Source organism: Bufo bufo, chromosome 6 (assembly GCF_905171765.1).
Source record: "Bufo bufo chromosome 6, aBufBuf1.1, whole genome shotgun sequence".
Lineage (NCBI taxonomy): Eukaryota > Metazoa > Chordata > Amphibia > Anura > Bufonidae > Bufo > Bufo bufo.
Genome location: NC_053394.1, coordinates 44,417,483 through 44,440,740, shown reverse-complemented (window position 1 = coordinate 44,440,740; position 23,258 = coordinate 44,417,483). Strand labels below are relative to the sequence as shown.

General features: G+C 41.5%; 1 protein-coding gene and 1 long non-coding RNA gene across 3 annotated transcripts in view; one reads left to right on the top strand and one right to left on the bottom strand.

Moving 5' to 3' along the window:
- The window catches only part of MGMT (O-6-methylguanine-DNA methyltransferase), a 472,493-nt gene that overhangs the window by 385,893 nt on the left and 63,342 nt on the right, over window positions 1-23,258 (bottom strand). For both annotated transcript variants that reach the window (XM_040435606.1, XM_040435608.1), the window contains exon 3: window positions 15,680-15,810. In XM_040435606.1, the coding sequence (XP_040291540.1) occupies window positions 15,680-15,810 (131 nt within the window). The remainder of the gene's footprint in view (window positions 1-15,679; window positions 15,811-23,258) is intronic.
- Window positions 7,780-22,968, top strand: LOC121003736. Its single transcript, XR_005779594.1, has 3 exons — window positions 7,780-7,791; window positions 19,250-19,254; window positions 22,796-22,968. It is a non-coding gene; the product is annotated as an uncharacterized LOC121003736 (long non-coding RNA).

Below are 23,258 nucleotides of genomic sequence, written 5' to 3'. Positions count from 1 at the left end.
CTGGACTGTTTTTTTTGACACCATGTCCCATTTGAAGCCCCCTGATTCACCCCTAGAGTAGAAACTCCAAAAAAGTGACCCCATTTTAGAAACTACGGGATAGGGTGGCAGTTTTGTTGGTACTAGTTTAGGGTACATATGATTTTTGGTTGCTCTATATTACACTTTTTGTGAGGCAAGGTAACAAGAAATAGCTGTTTTGGCACCGTTTTTATTTTTTGTTATTTACAACATTCATCTGACAGGTTAGATCATGTGATATTTTTATAGACCAGGTTATCACGGATGCGGCGATACCTAATATGTATACATTTTTTTTATTTATGTAAGTTTCACACAATGATTTTTTTTTTTTAACAAAAAAAATCATGTTTTAGTGTTTCCATAGTCTGAGAGCCATAATTTTTTCAGTTTTTGGTGATTACCTTGGGTAGGGTATGATTTTTGTGGGATGAGATGATGGTTTTATTGGCACTATTTCCGGGTGTGTGTGACTTTCTGATTGCTTGCTATTAGACTTTTTGTGATGTAAGGTGACAAAAAATGGCTTTTTTTTACACCCTTTTTTTTTCTACAGAATTCACCTGAAGGGTTAGGTCATGTGATATTTTTATAGAGCAAGTTATTACGGACGCTGCGATACCTAATATGTATACTTTTTTCTTATTTATGTACATATTACACAATGATTTCATTTTTGAAGCAAAAAAAATCATGTTTTAGTGTTTCCATAGTCTGAGAGCCATAATTTTTTCAGTTTTGGGCGATTACTTTGGGTAGGGTATGATGTTTGCGGGATGAGATGACAGTTTAATTGGCACTATTTTGGGGTGCATATGACTTTTTGAACGCTTGCTATTACACTTTTTGTGATGTAAGGTGACAAAAAATGGTTTATTTAGCACAGTTTTTATTTTTTATGGTGTTCATCTGAGGGGTTAGGTCATGTGATATTTTTATAGAGCCGGTCGATACAGACGCGGCGATACCTAATATGTTGATATGTTTTAAATAAATTAACTTTATTTGGGGAAAATGACGTTTTTGTTTATTTTTACTTGAAACTTGTAATTTTTTTGGGGGGGGACTTTATTTTTTTCAACTTTTTTTTTACTTTATTTTTTGTCCCACTTTGGGACTTCAACTTTTGGGGGTCTAATCCGTTTTACAATGCATTCCAATACTTCTGTATTGGAATGCATTGCCTGTATGAGTAATACTGTGTGTATTACTCATACAGCTTCCGGCCTGTGAGATCCATGGGGCTGGAGCTCACAGGTTCGTCACCGGAAGGCAGCGAAATGCCTTCCTTAGACATCACGCTGCCTTCCATGCCATCGGGTCCCCCCTACAGCCGCATGGGGACCCGATGGCACCGCCGCCCGCCGGATAAGGTAAAAGCCGCAAACCGCAGGTCTTGCGGCGATCGCCAACACGGGGGTAGGGGGTCACTGGACCCCCCCGGCGTTGTGACAGGATGCCCGCTGAATGATTTCAGCGGACATCCTGTTGTGATTAACCCCGCCGCGCCGCAATAGCGATTTAAAGTTAGGACGTACCGGTACGCCCTGAGTCCTTAAGGGGTTAAGTGTCTGTATTGTGTGTTGTCAGGCATGGCCCATGTATGTGTTTATAGACCCAAGTTTGGTTGCTGTTTAAAAGGGTTTTCCAAGACTTTACAACTGATGACCTATCCTCAAGATCAGGGATGCCCAACCTGTGTCCCTCCAGCTGTTGCAAAACTACAACTCCCAGCATGCCTGGACAGCCTACAGCTATTAGGACATGCTGGGAGTTGTAGTCTTGCAACAGCTGGAGGGCTGCAGGTTGAGCATCACTGCTCTAGATAGGTCATCAGTATCTGATCTGTGGGGGTCCAACACCTGGGACCCGCTCTGATCACCTATTTGAGAAAGCACTGATGCCATGACCTTCTCGTACATTGTATAGTGGCTGTGCTTGGTATTACGCTCAGCCCAATTCACTTCTATGGGGCTGAACTGCGCCTAGGCCATGTGACCGATGAACGTGTCGTCACTGGCCTAGGGAAAGCTGGAGAAGACCTCTGCGCTACTGCGAGCACCGCTGCCTTCTCAAACAGCTGATCGGCGGGATCCCGGGTGTCATACCGCCACCGATCAGATACTGACGACCTATCCAGAGTCATCAGTTATAAAGTCTCGGGAAACCCCTTTAACTTAGAAACAAAATGAGTATTATCATTAAAATAAACTTTGAGCTTCGTTGTCTGATTTCAAAGGTTTAAAATGTTGTTTTCTTAAATTTTGTCTACAAAAGTTTCATTTTTTTCACTTGTTTGGGACAACTATAAAACAATTCAAAAAGACATTGAAACATGGCCAACAACCCAAACAATAATATACTATGCACAAAAAAATACATATTAAATATAGTTAATGCTTTGAAATACTTAATAAGCATCTTCCAAAATACAAGATAAGCATCACACAGAAAACAACAAAATGAGGGCAAATTATATATATATATATATATATATATATATATACGGTATGTACCTGCTTTGGTTCAAAATACTAAACGCTACTGGTGGGAACATTAAGATGTGAGGTTTACTGGTATTGGTCAAGTATATCCACTGCTATCCTATCAGGATGATTAATGAAGGCACCTTTTTCTCAGAATGTCACAGTCTGCCTTTTTAACAACTGACCTTTCATAGAACACTACTGAACTCATAATTCCACTTTTGTTCAGTTTCTTATTAGTGGAGTTAAAATTAATACTTATGGGAATGATGGCTAAGGTGATGCATAGTAAATCACAGAGCACATCTGCCTTCCAAGCGGACTACCAAAGGAATAGTACCTGCGCCTGTCTCCTCTTATATTTACATTAAAAATAAGGATGAAAAAAAGTCACCTCAATGATAAGTAGACCATTGTATGCTAATAACACGATTTTTCCTTGCTCAGCTTGTATGAGAACATTGGGAAATCTGAATCTCTCTATGTATAGCATACAGTATAAAAATAAAATATCGCTACAGAGAAGGCATTGGGCAGTAGAAAGTTGTATCATATTTGGGGAATAAAAGAGAAAATCCTGGTTAAACAAAGTAAATAACAGTTAATGAACTTAAAGGGGTTGGCCATCTTGTGGGAGGTTTTTAGCAAACTTGGCAGAACAGCAAAGGGAAACATATACTTACCTGCTCCCTGAAGTCTTGCTTGGGTAACCTCACTGTCAACATCCACTTTGACAGTACTACAGCTAATCGCTGGCTGAAGCGGTGACCTGCGCCATGTAAACTGGTCATGTGACACAAAGGGGGTAGGTCTTGGCTGCATCGGTGCAAAAGAGGATGTTAACACTGGGGGATTCGTGCGAGGCAGCCGAGCTTGGGGAGCAGAGGAGACAGGACCCAGTGGCGGGAAGCAGGCAGGTACCCTTTGCAAGTCTGCCCAGAAAGGGGGTTTGCAGAATCCCTCCAAAAGGTGGCCAATCCCTTTAAACCCCATGGATTGCTAAAGCAGAGCTCAATACAGTGTCGCAATCGATTTCAAGATGTTCAGAAATTTTACGTATTTTTTTTTTCTCTTTTGTTACATCTCATCATTTGTTTGCATATTTCTAGGAGACGTCTTCACTTTATGATCGATGGTGTCCGACCTCTTAAAACCCCACAATCAAAAATAAAGTGCTCCCAGTGCTGGTTTAGGGTTTCACAGTTATACCCTGCACAGTAACAACAGTACAATCCCACTAAAATGAATAAAGCCACTTGCAACTCTTTGCATGCTGAGAAAATTAGCAGAGGATGCAGTGGCACACTTGTGCTATGGCAAACCGTCCTAGACACTGATAGGAGTCTTACCAGCCAGGTCACCACCAATCAGAAATTTGTCTTATCAATTTAGCATACCATCCATGACTCTGATGGGAAAACCTTTTTAAGAAAAAAAAAAACAGGCGAAAAGCACACTTTTAAATACTTTATGAGTGCAGTGTTTCCTAACCAAGGTCCTCCAGTTCTTCACAAGAAAACAGCAACACGAGCTACCAGTTTTACTTCAGCAACAAACTGACTTCATCCTGATGACAGATGCTTCTTAAAGTAGTCAACAACTCTCACCAGTGAATACAATTATACAATGCTTTACTTTTCCCTACGTCCAACTTCTTTAAAAGGTACAAATCAAAGTAGAGGGGTTGCCCGGCCAAATAATAAAAAAATAATGGCTAAGAATGGTAAAACATTATAAAATCAATAATAGCTGCCTGACTGAGACCACCTTGGCGCTGGTAGGCAGGCACAGATGTGTTTTAATCAAAATATATTGTCTGAGAGTATCAAATTTTATCATATCAGAGTGAGGGCTTAGTTCATATATAATGTTTGCATCTATTATGTTAGTGCATTATTATCTGTGATTTTTATCAGTAATACTTACCCTTACTGCTCTCCCACTGCTCTTGTAATTCTAGTGTCAGGCTTGTTTCCTGGTCCCTCTCAACACAGGAAAAGTGATCGCTTAACTAATCATGGGCCAAGGTGTTGACCCGCCTCAGTAAGTTATTGGAAGCATCTGAACAGGATGGAGTGCAGAAACGATAAAGTGAAAATATGCTGGAGTATTTTTTAGGTAAAACGCTTCTTAAATATTACCTGAACTGACAGAGAAAGCGTGTGATTCCTACTTCCCCTGCACATACACACTGACAGATAGATCTCCCATACAGGAAAAGTTGTCCATCACTGTGTGTGGGTGGGGTAAGCCAGACTCCTAGGCTTACTCTAGGAGTCCTGAGAGCAAATAGACATGAAACTATTGAATGAATGAATAAATAGAAGACTACAGTATATATTCCTAAGCTTTAGGTCTCTTTCATATAATGCTCTTAGATCTCTTACCTGACTGAGCTGTTCGCTTCCAGGTGATTTCTATTTTACTGCTCCCCCACCAAATATTTTATTGTATTTATAAAGTGATGAAATCTTTACTATATTATACAGACTTTATTACATTCTAATCGAAATCCCAGTTTTCCTAAAGCGCTGAAGAAAAAAAATAAAAATTTACTTTTTAAGTGAACCACCACACTGGCATTTTTTATATTTTTTTTCGCCGATCTCTGGAGTTGTTTGAAGCAAGTATTTTTCATTTCTGACAGAATAATGCATTTGCATTCCGTCTTTTTAAGGACCCTTTTTGTGGCTCAGGACTTTTGAGGCCTACAGGCAATCATCTCACGTCAGAACCCAAACCGTAATGATTATTCCTTAAAAGTGCATTAATATAACTGTTCCATATTCATTTTTAAGAGTTCTTCCATTTTCTTTTAAGATAGATTCCTTTTTTACTGTCACCAGACTGACAGAAACAGCTCCTTGAAAAATACTCCCATGAATAAATGGTTAAAATATATCATTTAATTTGAATGTATCATAATGTAGCCAGCATTAATATTTTTTATTATATGAAATACTGCCAGCCACCAAAAAGGAAAAGTCCTTGACCAAAATATCTGAGGATATTAAACTGAGAAATGATCTACTGATGCAAATCATTAAATCTATTTGCATTTGCTTACTGAACCCTATCAAAGAAATTAAACTACGTACAGTAGGAAAGAAATCTGCTTCTGCATGGTTAAAAGGAGACATCTTGGAGGTTCCCGAGATCTATGCCATTAATTTTCTCCACTTCCAATCATTAACAAGTAAAATGTTTTCACTGCTTGAAAAGTTTTAATAAATAGGGGGATAAAATGGAATAGGTATCCACCAATCTGACGGCACTCACTATGGAAATTAAATACAATGTGTCACTAATCATTCATATTATACAATGCACAGATTGTATTACGTTAGAGTCCATGCATATGGTAAAATAACGTGTAGCATCCCTACACGGTAGTCCACCCTATGGTTCCGTATTACCAACCTGGAGTCCTATTAGTGTTCAGCAAATCGAAGGCCACAAAGTGGACTTCGATCCAAATTTCAGGGATAATTTGATTCGGGGCGAAGCCAAATTTTCTCATGCTTCCTGGTTGCGAATTTTCCCTGAAATGGCGGTAAAAAAATAAAAACATACTTACCTTATCCGTTTGACCCAGCCGCCGCCATCTTGATTGAAGATCCCAGGCGAAATCCTGTGCACGGTGACGTATGACGTCACCACGCCAGCTGAGATTCAATCAAGATGGCGGCGGCCGGCTCTTTGCAATCATATGTATGAGGCAAGTATGATTTTATTTATTCATTTTTTATTTTACACTGTAATATTAATGTCAGATGCATCAAGGCAGCATCTGAGGAGTACAATGACGGGGAGCGGTGCTATCGCCACTTTCTGTCATTGCACCCACTACTTACTAAAGTAAAAAAAATAAAAAATTCAGCAAAGCAGCTGAATCGAATTTTCCAATACTTCGCTCATCTCTTGTCACTATGTATGCCACCTTGGGAATGTGCCTCTGTATAAAATTGAAGGAATACAAAGGTAAAACGATACTTTTTATTTTAGGGTAATTTCCTCAAATAGTTTGAATGTATATTGTAAGGGATCGCTCTCTCTTAGGGGGTCGCAATCACAGACGTCTCCTCTGACAATGGGGTCCAAGTTCAAAAGGTGCTTTATTTTGGCACTTCAGCACCATCACACACAAACATCGAAAATAAACACCTGCCCGTCTGGGCTCTACCTAATACACGTGTTGTCTCTACTTCACCTATAGAGCGTCGTTCACACACAGGATTAGATCCCACTTCCTCAGCCATACACGGTCCAGCAGCCTCCAGGCTGTGACCACACCAGCACCCTTGGGGGGGGGGGAGGGAGATGGTCCGGAGGTCCTCCCGACTCTGACTGTGCGACCCTCTTTCCGTAGGCGTCGCTGGGCCCCCCAAACTTCAGGCTTTACAAAGCCTCGTGGCCCCTCAGCTCTCCTGGATGAGACCACACAGAGCCTCTCAGGCTTCCTCAGCCTTTGTTCCCTCCAAGTCATACACAGAGGGTTGTTTTATCCGTCCTTGATTACAGCAACAGGCCTCATCTGTGATCACCTCCGGCAAAAGACAATACATGTAGTGGAAGGATGTGGACTGGCAGATCCCACTACCAAACCTATCCCCCAATCCACATGAAATCCAGCCCAGAACAGCATCCAGACAAAACTGCCTCAGCAAACTACACTTTGCTGAAACCACTTCAGCTTTCTGAATTTCAGTTCTCTCTCCCAGCTGAGGTATCTGGGTGGGATGTACACGCCTCCCAGCACTTACACATCACCACAATATATATAATAGTTTCTTATTTTTTGGCTAAACGCCAAGTGCTAATATTGGCCCACAGCAGTCTACGGCACAACAATTCAGATCTGTACGAAACAGATCCATAATACAGATTTATACGTCAGTTACACAAGTATATTCCTTCATCACTATACGATTTCAAGATAAGTTCAAAGGAGTAGTCTCATCTACAGTGTAGCTGATGTCTCTGGGACCCTCAACTCTAAGAAAAACAGGGGTCCAATGATCTTTGTTTTGGATCCACTTTTGATATTTTGCTTACAAATACCGATGCAAAATACTGCCATGTGAAAGTGATTGTCACGAACCGGAGACCTGGAACAAGACTCCGGGACATCAGGCATGACCGAAAAATACTAGAGACAATGAAACAAACAGGAAACCCCAATGTACTGCTACCGAGCAGCAGGAAAAACCCACTGTGCCACTGACTAGCCATACTCTGGAGGGGCGTAACTAAGGCCTCTTTCACACGAGCGTGTCCGGATAAGGTCCGGATGCGTTGCGGCAAACCCGCGCGAGTAGGTACTCAATTGCAGTCAGTTTTGACTGCGATTGCGTTCCTTTGTTCAGTTTTTATTGCGCGGGTGCAATGTGTTTTGCACGCACGTGATAAAAAACTGACTGTGGTACCCAGACCCGAACTTCTTCACAGAAGTTCAGGTTTGGGTTCAAGGTTGTGTAGATTGTATTATTTTCCCTTATAACATGGTTATAAGGGAAAATAATAGCATTCTGAATACAGAATGCTAAGTAAAATAGGGCTGGAGAGGTTAATTTAACTCACCTTAATCCACTTGTTCGCGCAGCCGGCCTCTCTTCTGTCTTCATCTGTGAGGAATAGGACCTTTGATGACGTCACTGCGTTCATCACATGGTCCATCACATGATCCATCACCATGGTGATGGATCATGTGATGGATGGACCATGTGATGAGCGTAGTGACGTCATCAAAGGTCCTATTCCTCACAGATATAGACGGAAGAGATGCCGGCTGCGCGAACAAGTGGATTAAGGTGAGTTAAATTAACCCCTCCAGCCCTATTTTACTTAGCATTCTGTATTCAGAATGCTATTATTTTCCCTTATAACCATGTTCCCAGAAGGTACCGAAGGTACCAGCAGTACATTGAGCAGGCAAAGACAGGCATGACAATTCAGAATACAGGTAATAACATAACCAAGGCATAGCAAGAACAGAAACCAGAGAGACAGACATGGCATAAACATACTGGACATTCCCCCTCCGGGGAACACAGGAACCCACTTCCACAGGCAGAAGCAGTGAGGCACTGCAAGACAGACATAACAGAACAGAACACTAGGAGCAGTAAGGACTTCCACAGACAAAAGAAGAACAGGCAGGGAAAGACAGGAACAGGCACAGACGCAAATACAGACAAGACCAGGCAAGGACATAACATAGGAACCAAACGGAAACATCAATGCAGAACAAGGAATACCACACAGAAACATGGACAGACATGAACAGCAGCAGGGACCCCAAGGGTCAGTAGCAAGAGGCAAACACATCATAACCAGAACAAACAAGACTGACCTAGAGACTCCACGCTCACAGGCAGAAATAGACAGTTAATGAGCGCACCTGCAAGGACACACCCATGGAACCTCAGAGGGGAGTTAACCCTTTCAGAACCAAACGGGAGGTACTACAAGCAGGCCAGAGGAAACAGAAACCGCAGCACCGAAAACGGCAGTACCAGATGTTGCCAATAGCAACCATCCAGAAATACCTCTGGGAGATCATACTGCCAAGAGGAGAGAAAAGTACACGGATTGCGCACACCACAGAACCGTCGCCAGCACGCAGCCCCGAGGAACCAGCCTACACAGGCAGCAACCTGCAGCCGGTACGCTCGGGAACGTGCAGCCAGCCGACACGGCAACGCCGTCACAGTGATCTTAGGAAAACTCAGGATTTAATGAACATTTACTGCACTTCACAAATAAAATCTACAAGAAATGTTCAGTAACTGTAAATGTTTGGATTGCAGTGATTTTGAGATACATGATGAGCTCTTTTCTACGTCAGATATCGTCTGGTTTCCTATTAGAAAGCAGTGAACTGCGGGACAATTAGACAACTACCATTTGCACCCAGACAATTAGGATTAGGTCACATGTCTGACAACAACGTGAAGATAAACTGCTGTCTGTTTTCAAAGGCAACCAGCAGAATAAAAGCATACAAGATTGACAGCTTAAAGCATTGTCTATATTATTAGATCTGGCCAACGCCTCCCCACACCCTTAAAAAAAATAAACCCTTTAAGTCTCTCTTGATACTGTGATAAAGTTAATTTGTCAAAGGGAGATATGTTTCATACCGGGTACTAAGAGGTTAACCTGGCTACTGCTCCACCCACAGGTGCAGGCAAATAAAAGCTCCCCTAGGAGCTGCTCAGGTGGGGTATGTTGGATGGAGCAGGGCATGGAGATGGTATGCTACTGACTCAGAGGACTGTGGACCAGGAGAAACCATACACCTCTAGCGTGGTGAGAATAAAGACTTCACAAGGTGTGAACTGTGCCCTACTACTAAAAGGAAAAAGACTGTGTTTCATTCTGGGCTTTGTGCTGCAGTAAAGCGAATTCCCCACTGTTACAATACGTTTTATCTTTAAGACCTTCCACCATTTTTGCAGTTTATCTTTGGACACGTTTTATCAATGTAAAAAAAAGAATGGGTCCAAAGACAGGCTACAAAAATGATACAAAAGCAACTTGGAATATGAATAGAAAACAACATAAAATAACAAAGTTGGCATAGACCAGAAACATTAAATATCTTCAAAATAGGTTCATCACTGTGTGCAGAGATATTGTTAAAAGTGGAATTGCACTTAAAGGGAACCTGTCACCGGGATTTTGGTTATAGAGCTGAGGACATGGGTTGCTAGATGGCCGCTAGCACATCCGCAATACCCAGTCCCCATAGCTCTGTGTGCTTTTATTGTGTAAAAAAAAACCTTTAAAGGGGTTCTCTGGGCTTTTAATATTGATGACCTATCCTCAGGATAGGTCATTAATATCAGATATGTGGGGGTCCAACACCCAGAACCCCCGCTGATCAGCTATTTGAAGGGAAGGCGCAAAGTGCGCGCGTGTTGTCGAAGTGAGACAACAAACGCACCCTCGCTTCCTACAGCTGATTGGCTGATAGGTCCTCAATACTAAAAGCCCACAGAACCACTTTAAGATTACAGGGGTTCTTTTCTGTATAGATATGTGATCATATAGATTGGGCACTTTGTCACTGTACACAACATAGTCCTTGAGTAGGCACCATTCTGCATGAAGTCCACGCAGCACACAGCCTTAAAGGGAACCTGTCATGTGGATATTTGATTATAATCTAACTAATTATATACAATCATTAACTACTAAAAAGTGCCTTAGATGTATTCACTTACTGGTGTGACAGATGGTTACCTCATAATATACACACAAAGATGCCGCATGCCGCATGCTAATGAGCTGATTTGAGTCCAGCGTGATGTCATTGAGTCCAGCGTATATTTAATTCAGAGCTATAGCCACTCCCCTGCCCACCTGCTGCTGATTCATATGGAAAATAACTGTCATTCAGCAGCAGGTAGGCGGGGAGAGTCAGGAGCTCATGAATATTCAGGACTCATCATTATCAGCTGGAGCTTTTCAATACAAGATGTTGGCCGATTGACTGGGTCAATTAAAGAAAGTGATCCAGCATTTTGCTAACAGAATCAGTCACTTATTTATGTTGCCCTTAGTTAGGACACCATAAAACTGGTGACAGGTTCCCTTTAAAGGGGTTGTTTGAGTTATATAAAAATTTGGGAAACTCCTTTGCACTACCTAAAATACAAATAAATGTATCTTCACATTTTCTCCTCTGCTACTTGCTTCGGTCCTCACTGCTGCTCTTTGTTTTCTAGCTGCAGCGGTGACGTTCTGTGCACAGCCAATCACTGGCCTCAGCAGAGACGTTCCATGTACGGCTGAAGACAGCGATTGGCTGCAGCGGTAACCTGTGCACTAGTCACTGCTGCAGCCAAGGAGATAACATCAGCAGCAGGAGGAATGGAGCTCAGCACTTGAAGAAACAGGGAAGAAAACAGGTAAGCATCCAGCATTATGTTAGCATTATTTTAGGCAATTTACAGGGGTTGCCCAAATTTTTATATAAGGCCTCATGCACACGACCGTTGTGTGTTTTGCGGTGCACAAATTGTGGATCCGCAAAACACGGATGGTGTCCGTGTGCGTTCTGCAATTTGCGGAACGGCACGGACAGCCATTGATATACCTGCCTATTCTTGTCCACAAAACGGACAAGAATAGGACATGTTATATTTTTTTTGCGGACCACGGAACGGAGCAACGGATGCGGACAGCACACGGAGTGCTGTCCGCATCTTTTGAGGCCCTATTGAAGTGAATGGGTCCGCATCCAAGCCGCTCAAACTGCGACTCGGATGCGGACCAAAACAACGGTCGTGTGCATGAGGCCTAACTTAGACAACCCCTTCTACTATACTGTATGTACGTCGTATATGCGTAGCTGTGAAGCTCAAAAAACGCACTGCTCTCTCACGTCTGGAAACCAGAATTCTTGATTTAGGTTTAGAAGTAAACAGAGAAGAAACCATCATCTGTCAAGTTCTGAACAAGACTCCACAGCATTTAATATAGATGCAAACTATAAAGTCTTCTTCAAAAGAGGAATTTACCTTTTAACATTTCCCAAATAATATTACTCTGCAAAATGTATTACATATTTTATATATAAACGAAGGTAATATTATCACATCTATAGCATCGGTCTAGGAGAATGCTTCGCATAAAGTTTCTGCCTACATTTACATAAAAAAGGGTTCCTGATACCACTTCGAAATTCAATTATAAAATGTTTTTAGAGGCAAAGAAAAGCCCCACTAATTTAACAGGCAAAGCAAAATAACTATTATAGACCCCAAGAGTTCTGAACGGCAAAACAAAAACAAAAAAAAAAAAAAAAAAAGAAGAGGGGAGAAAAAAAAAATCTGTCTTTCAAACAATAAAACACAATGTTACATTGGCATCGGCTGTGGTTTTAAAACAGTACAGGAACAAGCTGAATGCGTGCTTCACTGGCTGGAGGGCTTAGCAGCTTTTCATTTGTGAGCGCTGAAGAGGGGCTCCCCTGTGTCCCAAACAAAAGATACGCTGTGAGAGAACACTCTGAACGCTTCACCTGCTGTAGCCAATGAGAAAAACTACGACTGTTCTCTGGCACCAGCCAACATACAAAAAAAGTCAACACATATATATATTTATATCTTTTTTTCACTATAGCGATATTGTCTCGGAAACTTTTGTTATACTCAAACAAATACGCTGGAGATCTCCATCACAATGCTTTTTTGTTTTTCCACAGATTGAAAATTATTACTCGGCTGATTAGCATTTTGCATTTGGCAACATTACAGTGTACCCGAAAGCTTCTTCTAAAGATGTTAAAGAATATAATACATTGTAATCTTATTATTATTATTAATATTATTATTATTATTATTTTGTTATAAACCTGTAGGGCAGGTGAAGCCTCTTGCCATGGCATATAAAGAATAAAATAGTATAAAATACATTCATGTGGAAAATAAAATAAAAAGAACAGGAATAATAAATATCCAACAGTCTGGTCATTCTGATTCTGAAAGTCCAGCATTTCCTTGTTTCACACTTGCGTTGTTAATTCCGGCAGAGGATATCAATACCGGACATAAACGGATCCTTTTTGATTTTGCACATCAGGATGCATCTGTTCTCTGTGAAATCAAAACAGAAAAAAATAGATTCATCACTAAGTATATTGCAAGTGAATTGGTGACGGATCCGTTTTTTTTTAGGCTCCTAAAATACGGATCCGTCACCATTGACTTACATTGTTTTTAGCGAAGGATCGTTTTTTGTTTTTTTTGTTTTTTACCAGACACAAGACCGCAGCTGACGAAAGGAACACATCCTGATGCATCCTGAATGGATCTCTTTCCATTACGATCCTCTGTTGATTCTCAATACCGGTAAACAACAACGCAAGTGTGAAACAAGCCTGAGCTGTAATTGTACAAAATCACAGTGACTCGCCGATGTGGTCCTGTGTCGTCCAGCGACGAGACCCAGCAGGGACAGAAGGTATTTCAATGGCAAGAATGATAATTTCTCCACCCTTGAACACCGTTTTTTTCTTATGTTTAAAGGGGTTCTGCAGTTTTTTTAAACTGATGATCTATCCTCTGGATAGATCATCAGCATCTGATCGGCGGGGATCCGACACCCGGGACCCCCGCCGATCAGCTGTTTGAGTAAGCAGCGGCGCTCCAGTAGCGGCGCGGCATTCTCGCTGTTTACCGCAGGCCCAGTGACGTCACGACTAGTATCAATGGCCTGGGCGGGGCTAAGCTCTGTTCACTTGAATGGAGCTTAGCCCCGCCCAGGCCAGTTGATACTAGTCGTGACGTCACTGGGCCTGCGGTAAAGAGCGAGAAGGCTGCGGCACTACTGCCAGCGCCTCTGCCTTCTCAAACAGCTGATCGGCAGGGGTCCCTGGTGTTGGACCCCTGCCGATCAGATGCTGATCTATCCAGAGGATAGATCATCAGTTTGAAAAAACTGCTGAACCCCTTTAAATAGGTCCAAAATTCTCTAACAATTCATTTCTTAACTTATCTTTATATCATTTGGGGCATGATTTGTCTAAATCTCAGCACAAACGCCAGAACAGCTCCTGCTTTTTTTAATATTGCTTGAAGTAAAAAAGTAAAAGTATTTTTTTTCTTACATCCAATTTTATTTATTAGACTAAAATACATATTTTTTTCTGCCATTTTGAGACTTTTTTTTATACTGTATGATATACCATAGGGTCACTGCATCTGGGGCAGGGTACTGTATATAAATGGCAGACATTAAAAATCTTTTATTTATTTAAATTTTTTACCTTTTTTTTATTATGTGTCCTATAAAAGGTTAGACTGTGGTATACATATATTGTTTTTTTTTACGTACTCATTTATTTTTATTACATCCCTTATAACTGGAGCCGAAAGCAGCGCCTCATGTGAACTACTGTTGGGTATGTATATGAATGAGTAGCGGTAAGTATTGCACTCATCTTTTTACATTATGACACTCACAACAACTATGCAGGTGTGTTATGTAGGGGCCGCGTTCTGGCCGATGCCCTTGTCCTGGATCGGTCATACCAAAAGTGGTGAATCACCAAGTAGGTAAGTATGAAAAAATGTAGGCCTTCATTTGTGGCGCTGTCAGGAGCAATAATTCTTGATGTCGAGTACTATGCATACTGTAGATTTATTAAAACGCAATGCGTTTTAAGGTCACATGGCTTCCTTTGTCAGACAAAGTGATACTGGAACTGTCATAGCTTAGTCTAGTTGGACCCAGCAGCAGTCATGTGACCTATCACCCAGCAATCAGGAGATCGCTAGGATGGCTAGATGAGCACCTATCCGCAGCTGAACGATCTCCTGTGCGTTCATTATGTTCCAGTGCTGTAGAATAAGGCCCCTCAATCCCCACCATAAAATGGAATATTGGCAATCATTAAAGGTTTAAACAGGAAACTCAATAGTGAAACAGTATGCAGAAAACACCCAAGCTCCCCTTAGTGTATCTGTATGAAGGACATTTGAAGTTTTGGATTAGAAAAAATGGAACTCTAAACATTCTAAAGATATGTTAAGAAATGTATCAGTACAGAATTTTGTACCTAAAAACAATGTGGTGCTAAAAAGAATGGACAATCTTACAAAAATGTGAGCTGCCCACTGTTAAGATACCGATAAGAAGTTAAAATATTGAGATCCAGAGACAATGGCACTACTCAAACTTTTAAGAAACTCTGCTAGCAATCATGGCATATATTGCTGCTTGAATAAGGGGTATATTAGACGGGCAGATTTTCATAGGAACGCTCGTTAGCAATCATCTAGAAGTCTAATACTGCCTCCGATTCCCCAATGAACGAACAAACGCTCGTTCATCGAGCAATTCAGATCACTCAGCATGCTGAAACATCTAGATCTGCTGGCGCCAGATCGTGCTGTGTAATCACAATCTGCTACCGGCACACCACTGTCCTACATGGGGACGAGCGATGACATAGCAGTGTCCTCTGGCGACTGCGGGGAGAGAACGCTTCCCTCCAGACAATTGTTTGCAGCATCGGGGTGTCTAATACACCCTTAACAGTCCACATAGACATTTTAGGGCTCCTTCCATTGGTTTAATGTGTCAACAGAAATATCAATAATCACAAACAATGCACAAAGCTTTTAAAATACCACAAACAGCCAAAAAAAAAGAAAACTTACCCATCAGGGACATCAAAAGCCAGCAGTTTTATGTCATGTATTCCCAATTCACATCCTGAAATCTGAATCTCCCCCACAGGGCTCTTAACCAGCACCTCTTCCATTCGGCAGTTTTCTTTTCCTAGCGCCATCTAGAATTAAAAATGTAAACTTGAATACTTTAATATATTTTTTAAGAATGAACAGTATGGTCAACTTAAAGGGGTTCTCCAGGCTTTTAACATTGATGACCTATCCTGATCAGCTGTATGAATGGAAGGCGCACACAGTGTCTCCCCTCTCTCTTCCTGCTCGCTGCTGCTATATCTATGGCACCCCCACCAGTCTGATATTGATGACCTATCCTAAGGATAGGTCATCAATATTAAAAGCCTGGAGAACCCCTTTAAAGTGATTCTGTCGCCCTGATTTTGGACTACTATCTACAGTAATATATTAGTAGTCCTGCAGATAACAAGTGCTATTGCCTCCTGTTCCCCCACTATCAGCACTCAGAGCTGCATTTAAATTGCGTTGGCAGGACTGCTGTGCATGCGCCTAGGAGTCCTCTCCATTATGCTAGAACAGAACCGCATTCTGGACTGGGAATCTAAGTGCAGCTTTGATTGCTGATAACAGGGGAACCGGGACAGTAGGAAAATAAAAAAAACTGTGATCTGCAGTACTATGTATGTATTACTATAGCTAATAGTCCAAAATCCTTTAAAAAAAAAAAAAAAAATAACACTGTGTAATACCATAACAAATCAGTATGTTGTATTTGATCTTGTCCTCCAGTTACTGCTGGTTTGATTTGGTGCAAGCAAAAAAAGGTTACTTTCACACTGGCGTTTTGGTTTCCGTTTGTGAGATCCGTTCAGGGATAATGCATTCTGAATGGATAAGGATCCGCTCAGAAAGCATCAGTTTGGCTCTGTTCCTCCTCCATTCCGCTTAGGAGGCGGACACTAAAACGCCGCTTGCAGCGTTTTGGTGTCCGTCTGACGAAACTGAGCCAAACGGATCCTGACACACAATGCAAGTCAATGGGGACGGATCCGTTTTCACTGACACAAAATGGCACAATAGAAAACGGATCCGTCCTCCATTGACTTTCAATGGTGTTCAAGACGGATCCGTTTTGGCTATGTTAAAGATAATACAAACGGATCGGTTCTGAACGGATGCAGACGGTTGTATTATCTGAATGGATGCGTTTGTGCAGATCCATGACGGATCCGCACCAAACGCGAGTGTGAAAGTAGCCAAAGAAGCGACTTATAAAATCGTCATCAAATCTATATAGCAATTTTTCTGCAGAACATTTGTATTAATAAATTAGCAGAGAAAAGGCAAAAATAAACCTGTGTGGCGGTGTTGGGTCTGTAGATAACGAGCCACAGGACGACACCAGTTCCAATGGCTTTCGTGTGGATGAGGTGCATGGTTCAAGCAGAGTGTCAGTCTCCATGAACTTAGAGGAGAACTGCTGTAGTTATTCCATTCGTGAGTTTCAGCTCTGGTGGAGAATCTCCTGCCATTTTTTTTCTGTTTGTCTCCTATGCCTGCCTTCTGTTACCAATTTTGGATTTTGCGTTCCCTCCCCATGACACAGAACCATTGTGACTACGTCACTGGCACAGCCCACTACCAGCTACCTGCCCATCTACTGGGAACTACCCTGTGGACCCAGGTAATCGATCCTTAGAATCCCATGTACCCAGATATGGTAATTCTACCCGTAAGGTCATTCCCCAAGTCATATAAGCCAGCACCAACCCAATAATGGGCTCTGAGAACTGACCATTCCATATCCCTTAAAGGGGTTTTCTAACTAAAAATATTCTACATTTTTCAAACCAGCACCTGTATCTAAAAACTTTTGTGATTGCATGTCATTAAAATTTTTATATAGCCACTAAGTTAGTCAATAAAATCTTTGAATAGCGCCACCTGCTGTTTGCTCTTTTTCTAAGTTCTTTGTCTTACTCACTGAGATGGAAGCACATGCTCAATTCCATCTTTCATCTGTCAACAGCTGCAGTAGAAAGGACACGCTCCCCAGCATCCAGCTTGAAATAAATCTAGCAGAGCAACTGGATCAATGAATGTTGATATCTCTGGATCCACGTGAGATACAGGTCTGGTTCTTAGTTTGTTAGAAAGAGAATGCCCTATATGATATCTGGTGAGAGCTTCACACAAGCCTACTTCCCGTATACCAACTGTCCAGGAACCTTCATCCAGGTAAGCTCTTGAACTATAGTTCATAAGAGGCTGTTATACTATAGTTTCAGGCAAGTTATTTGGTTCCTTTCAGAACAGAAATTGTGAGGTCCAGTAGAAGACAACCCCACCTGAAGCCTAAATCTGAAACAGAAACTTGTCCCAAAACATCTACCACTTTTCTTTGGACTAATTCATAAATAAACTGTCTTCATTGATGACCGTGCTCTGTGTGCAATGTAAGTGGCTGATTATAAAGTGATACAAGAAGACATGTTCCTTAGAGTAATTGAGCGGATCTGACCACAAGCATCTGACTTGAGGGTTGGCAACATGTGGTAATCTGACATTACAGACAACGCTGAAGGAAATCCTGCAAATTCAGCAAACCCAAGTAAGGTATGAGCACAGCTGAATTGACTGAAAAATTCTGAAAAATCCATCTTAAAGGGAATGTGTGGTCAAAAAATGACCTATTGTTTAACCCCTTCATGAAATCTGCTGTACATGTAAAGCAGATGTTGGCACTCTACAAATGGCATCCCTTGCAGAGCGAAGCGGGTGCCATAGCTGCCAGGTTTCTGTTGTTTCATAGAGCAGTTTTCACAATGGCCACTAGACCTAAAATATGTTAAGACTTCCTGTCTTTTGAGAGGAGCTACATGGGCCATAGATAGAAAGTCCAGGAGCTGACTCATTAAATTACATAAGAGAGTTTTCTAGGAATGCTCTGTGACCTGTGCAGAGGTTAGGAGGGAGTAGATAAGCTGTGATATCACCTATTATGAATTGTGGATCCTGTGTTATCTATAAAAAGTTGTTACTGGTAATAAAAGATAATAGCTACTGAAAAGTTACCTGTACAAAACAGGAAATCAAGACCTATGGCCTAGTGGCCAGTTAGAACATTGCATGATTCTATAAAAAAAAATTAAAATAATGATGTGGGGGAAAAAAATACGTTTAATATAAAAATGTGACTTAGTCATTTTCTGATGACACATTCCATTTAAAGGGAACCTGTCATCTGGATTTTGTGTATAGAGCTGAGGACATGGGTTGCTAGATGGCCGCTAGCACATCCGCAATACCCAGTCCCCATAGCTCTGTGTGCTTTTATTGTGTCAAAAAAAACGATTTGATACATATGCAAATTAACCTGAGATGAGTCAGAGCTTGAAAATATGACTCTTCTCTGGTCACACAAGTAAGATATGACTCTTTTATGTTAATTTGCATAAAAGGCGGGAAGTACAAAAATGCATAATACTTATTAAATTAGTTTGCAAATGAAATTAAAAGTGTAATTTATATGTTTAGGGTAACACAATGAACATTTAGAAATGCTCAGTGAGGGTAGCATAGTAGAGGTGACAGGCTACTTTCACACTTGCATTGTTAATTTCCGGAATTGAGATCTGGCAGAGGATCTCAATACCGGAATTAAACGAATCAGTTTTGATTTTGCACATCAGGATGCAACTATTCCGTTAGGTTGTGTAAAATCAAAACGTAAAAAAATGGATCCATCACTAAATACATTAAAAACCAATTGTTTTTTTTCCGTTTTTATGACTGGATACAAAACCGCAGCTTGCAGCGGTTTTGTGTCCAGTCACAAAACACAATGCTGCCGGAACGGAAGAAAACCTGATGCATCCTGAACGGATCTCTTTCAATTCAGAATGCATGAGGACTGGATCTCAATAATGGAAACCAACAACACAAGTGTGACAGTAGCTTACCTTCTACTTTATTCTTCTTGGTTTTACAGAGTATGAACTGCCTAAAAGTTAGCATCACATCATCCTCTCTATTTAGAGGTGGTGGTTCCCTTAGGCCTCTTTCACACGGGCGTTGCGGTAAAAGGTGCGGGTGCGTTGCGGGAACATGCACGATTTTTCCGTGCGAGTGCAAAACATTGTAATGCGTTTTGCACTCGCGTGAGAAAAATCACGCATGTTTGGTACCCAAACCCCGAACTTCTTAACAGAAGTTCGGGCTTGGGATCGGTGTTCTGTAGATTGTATTATTTTCCCTTACAACATGGTTATAAGGGAAAATAATAGCATTCTTAATACAGAATGCATAGTAAAATAGGGTTGGAGGGGTTAAAAAAAAAAATAAAATAAAAATTTAACTCACCTTAATCCACTTGCTTGCGCAGCCGGCATCTCTTCTGTCTTCTTTTTTGCTGTGTGCAGGAAAAGGACCTGTGGTGACGTCACTCCGGTCATCACATGATCCATCACCATGGTAAAAGATCATGTGACAGACCATGTGATGACCGGAGTGACGTCACCACAGGTCCTTTTCCTGCACACAGCAAAAAAGAAGACAGAAGAGAAGCCGGCTGCGCGAGCAACAGGATTAAGGTGAGTTTAATTTAAAAAAATTAACCCCTCCTGCCATATTTTACTATGCATTCTGTATTCAGAATGCTATTATTTTCCCTTATAACCATGTTATAAGGGAAAATAATAATGATCGGGTCCCCATCCCGATCGTCTCCTAGCAACCGTGTGTGAAAATCGCACCGCATCCGCACTTGCTTGCGGATGCTTGCGATTTTCACGCAACCATATTTATTTCTATGGGGCCTGCGTTACGTGAAAAACGCACAAAGAGGAGTATGCTGCGATTTTCACGCAACGCACAAGTGATGCGTGAAAATCACCGCTCGTGTGCACAGCCCCATAGAAATGAATGGGTCCGTATTCAGTGCGGGTGCAATGCGTTCAACTCACGCATCGCATCCGCGCGGAATACTCGCCCGTGTGAAAGGGGCCTTAGTCTTCTCTCTACAAAGGCTCCTCTGGAGACAATGCCACTCAATTACCAAATTACTACTAAACTACTAAAGTATGATTTAGGTTGCAAAAATAAAAAAAAACGGCCAAAAGTGCTCTACGTACATTGCATTTTTGAGCATGGAATTTTTGTTGGTGTTTTTGACTACTCCAAGGCATTTTCTTCAAAGATCCATCATGCTCAAGATGCATGACTAAAGCCAGTGGCATATACTGTAGTGAAGACAGCGGCATCCCAAAGCATAGGTCAACATTTTGGTTTTGCCACTTAGGACACAAGGGCTTAGTGTTTTTTTCCCTCTCTCAATGCCTCTACCTGACCTTAAAGCCTATTCACCATCCTCCCTGTTTAACAGTAATACAGTTCCTCTAGACAGGGTAGATCTTCTAAGGTTCTTGCCACATAACAGCAAAGAGGATAGATTTACCCCTCTCCAAAAACCCCATGAACGCAAAATGTGCAGCCCCTATGCTGTACCAATAACTGCACCCTGTGTGACCTTCTATACGTTGAAGGCCTTGCAAGGAGGACCGCATTTCATTTTAACAGGGTGAGCAAAAAAAGAAATATATAAAACATTTATTTGATTGAGATAACTGTCCACTGACCAAAATAAGACAAGGTTAGTATCATCTAATGCCAAACCACACAATACAAAAAAAGTGAGACCTGTCTAGGTCTACGTGCCAGTCTCCATCAGACCTGCCTCCCATATGTAATCAAGTAATAAGCAGTCTTAATAAGATTTCACAGCAATTGTAACCCATACAATCCCAAGAACATTCCCATGAAACCACAGTAGTGGGGTGTGCCCTAAAGGTTTCTTTTTCACAGGATTCTGCTCTCGTACAATTATGCAGTCACGTTGCATGCCCAACAGCCAATGTCACGGGCATAGTCGAAGCAGTCGCGTGGCAGGATAGCAGAGCCAGATGAAGAGCCAATGCCTTTGCTAAGATCATAGCAGTTTAATCTGTACCGATTTTACCTAAAGCTAAAAGCTATTCATATTAATTGACTACAGTAGAGGAATTGATTTTCATGGCAAATTAAGGATCATTTGCAAAATAAAATGCATTTTTTGTTTCGTCTCTTTCATCCCTCATTTTCACAGGAATTGGGATTAGAGAATTAATCTTTTGACACCGGTTTAATGGTGGCTTCAGAATTGCCCTCAATGAGAATTTCAAATATAGAAAAGCTAAAGAAACCCGGCTACAACAATTAAATCCCTTTAAAAGAAGAAGAAAAAAAAGACTAGAGAGGTTATCTTGTAAATGAATTTTAAATAGGCGATTTCCTCAATACAGACTGTAGAGAGAGAAAAAAAATATGTATTACAACTCTCAAGTTTCTAGTAGGGTAACCAGCAGGGGCTGAGAGTTGGGCACTTAGTTTTGTACAATGCAAATCAGATGTACTATATATGCAAATCAAGAAACACTGCACTCAATTAAGTATAAGGGACTTTCATGTCTTCCAGTGCCTTAATCCTAAATAAGAGAATGGAGAATGAAACTGGCGACCAGAATTGTCCTCTAATTGACTAGATCTGCATTGTGGAATTTGATTTAATGAACTCTTTAAACAATTCTGGAGAGTTCGACCCAGATAAAAATTAGCATCACTGTCCCCGCTCTATGGCAGCACGTGCTATAAATACATAGTCTGTTCAAGCCAATAAATGAAATTAAAGGATACTTTACATCCAAGGAAACACGAGCAGTCATCATTGCTTTGCCTCAAAAGGGTTTCACAGGCAAGGACATTGCTGCTTGTACGATTGTACCTAAATACACCATTTATCGGATCGTCAAGAACTTCAAGGAGAGAGTACAATTGCTGTGAAGAAGGCTTCAACAAGTTTCAGGACCATCTCCAAAAGAGGATTCAGCACGTACCTTGAGGCAAAGGCTTTTGGAGAATAGCCTGCTGTCAAGAAAGGCGGCAAAGAAGCCACTTCTCTCCAAGAAAAACATCAAGGACATAATAACATTCTGCAGGAAGTACAGGGATTGGACTGGGTTAAAGTTGTTTTCTCTGGTGAAGCCCCTTTCAGACTGTTTGAGACACCTGAAAAAAGGATTGCCCAAACAAAAGGTGAGTGCTACCATGAGTCCTGTGTCATTCCAACAGTAAAGCATCCTGAGACCATTCATTTGTGGGGTTGCTCCTCATCCAAAGGGAATGGGCTCACTTACAATTTTGCCTAACAACACTGCTATGAATAAAGAATGGTATCAAAACATCCACCAAGAGCAACTATTCCCAACCATCCAGGATGTCATGAACCAGCGGGTGTGAACCCACTGTGCCACGTGTCCTACCTCCTCTAAGGGCGTTGTCTAAGTGAACCCCTTGATCTTCACAGTACCCCTGATGGTGGGGATAGACTTTCCCGAGGGTAACACCAGGTCGATACCTCTTGAGGAGGATTGGCACATGAAGCAGCTAGCCCAGGCGGACCAGGAGGTACCTGAGCAAGGTACCAGAGGTACAGGCGTTGTCAGCAGGCTGAGTGGCAACCAGGAGCAACAGTGTTGGACCAAAGGATGAGGCAGAC